At 51.6% G+C, this 792-nt stretch overlaps 1 protein-coding gene across 1 annotated transcript; it reads left to right on the top strand.

Annotated features, from left to right (window-relative positions):
• LOC102469839 (olfactory receptor 2T29) lies at positions 1-513 on the top strand (the record flags this gene model as incomplete). The annotated part of the gene is made up of 1 exon (XM_006147469.1): positions 1-513. A coding segment is annotated over one exon (513 nt), but the record flags the coding sequence as incomplete, so codon positions are not given.
• Between the last annotated feature and the right edge of the window lie 279 nt (positions 514-792).

Below are 792 nucleotides of genomic sequence, written 5' to 3'. Positions count from 1 at the left end.
CTTCTGGCCTCTGGGTGCTGGTTCCTGGGATTGGTGGATGGCTTCATGCTCACTCCCATCACCATGACCTTCCCCTTCTGCAGATCTCGGGAGATCCGCCACTTCTTCTGTGAGGTCCCCGCTGTAATGATGCTCTCCTGCTCGGACACCTCAGTCTACGAGACACTCATGTACCTGTGCTGTGTCCTCATGCTCCTGATCCCTGTCATAGTCATTTCAAGTTCCTATTCATTCATCCTCCTCACCATCCACAGGATGAACTCTGCTGAGGGCCGGAGGAAGGCCTTTGCCACCTGCTCCTCCCACATGACTGTGGTCAGCCTGTTCTATGGGGCCGCCGTCTACACCTACATGCTGCCCAGCTCCTACCACACCCCTGGGAAGGACATGGTCGTGTCCTTTTTCTACACCATCCTCACTCCTGTGCTGAACCCTTTAATCTACAGTCTTCGGAATAAGGATGTCACAGGGGCTCTGAAGAAAATGCTGAGAGCAGGGAAGGCTCCATATTAAACCATGAAAAAACCCTAGTTTGTCTCCTTCTCCACTTCGGTGCTTTCTCACCAAACAGGCAGCATGTGGTGATGATGTCATTGATGGGATTTCTGCCCAGTCTCTCTCTCCTCTCATGAGTGTCTCAAGATTCCTCTAATGCTCGCTTACCTCACTTTTCTCACAGTGAAGACCTCTCCTCCAGTCCTTTGAGCCTGCGGCCCCTTTCCCAGAGTACAGTTAGGAACTGGAAGATAAATCGGTGTTGGTGACCTTGAGTACCATCACCATAGATACGTT

This window comes from Tupaia chinensis, unplaced genomic scaffold (assembly GCF_000334495.1).
Source record: "Tupaia chinensis unplaced genomic scaffold, TupChi_1.0 Scaffold000214_1, whole genome shotgun sequence".
Lineage (NCBI taxonomy): Eukaryota > Metazoa > Chordata > Mammalia > Scandentia > Tupaiidae > Tupaia > Tupaia belangeri.
This window is presented reverse-complemented; position numbering and strand designations above follow the sequence as displayed.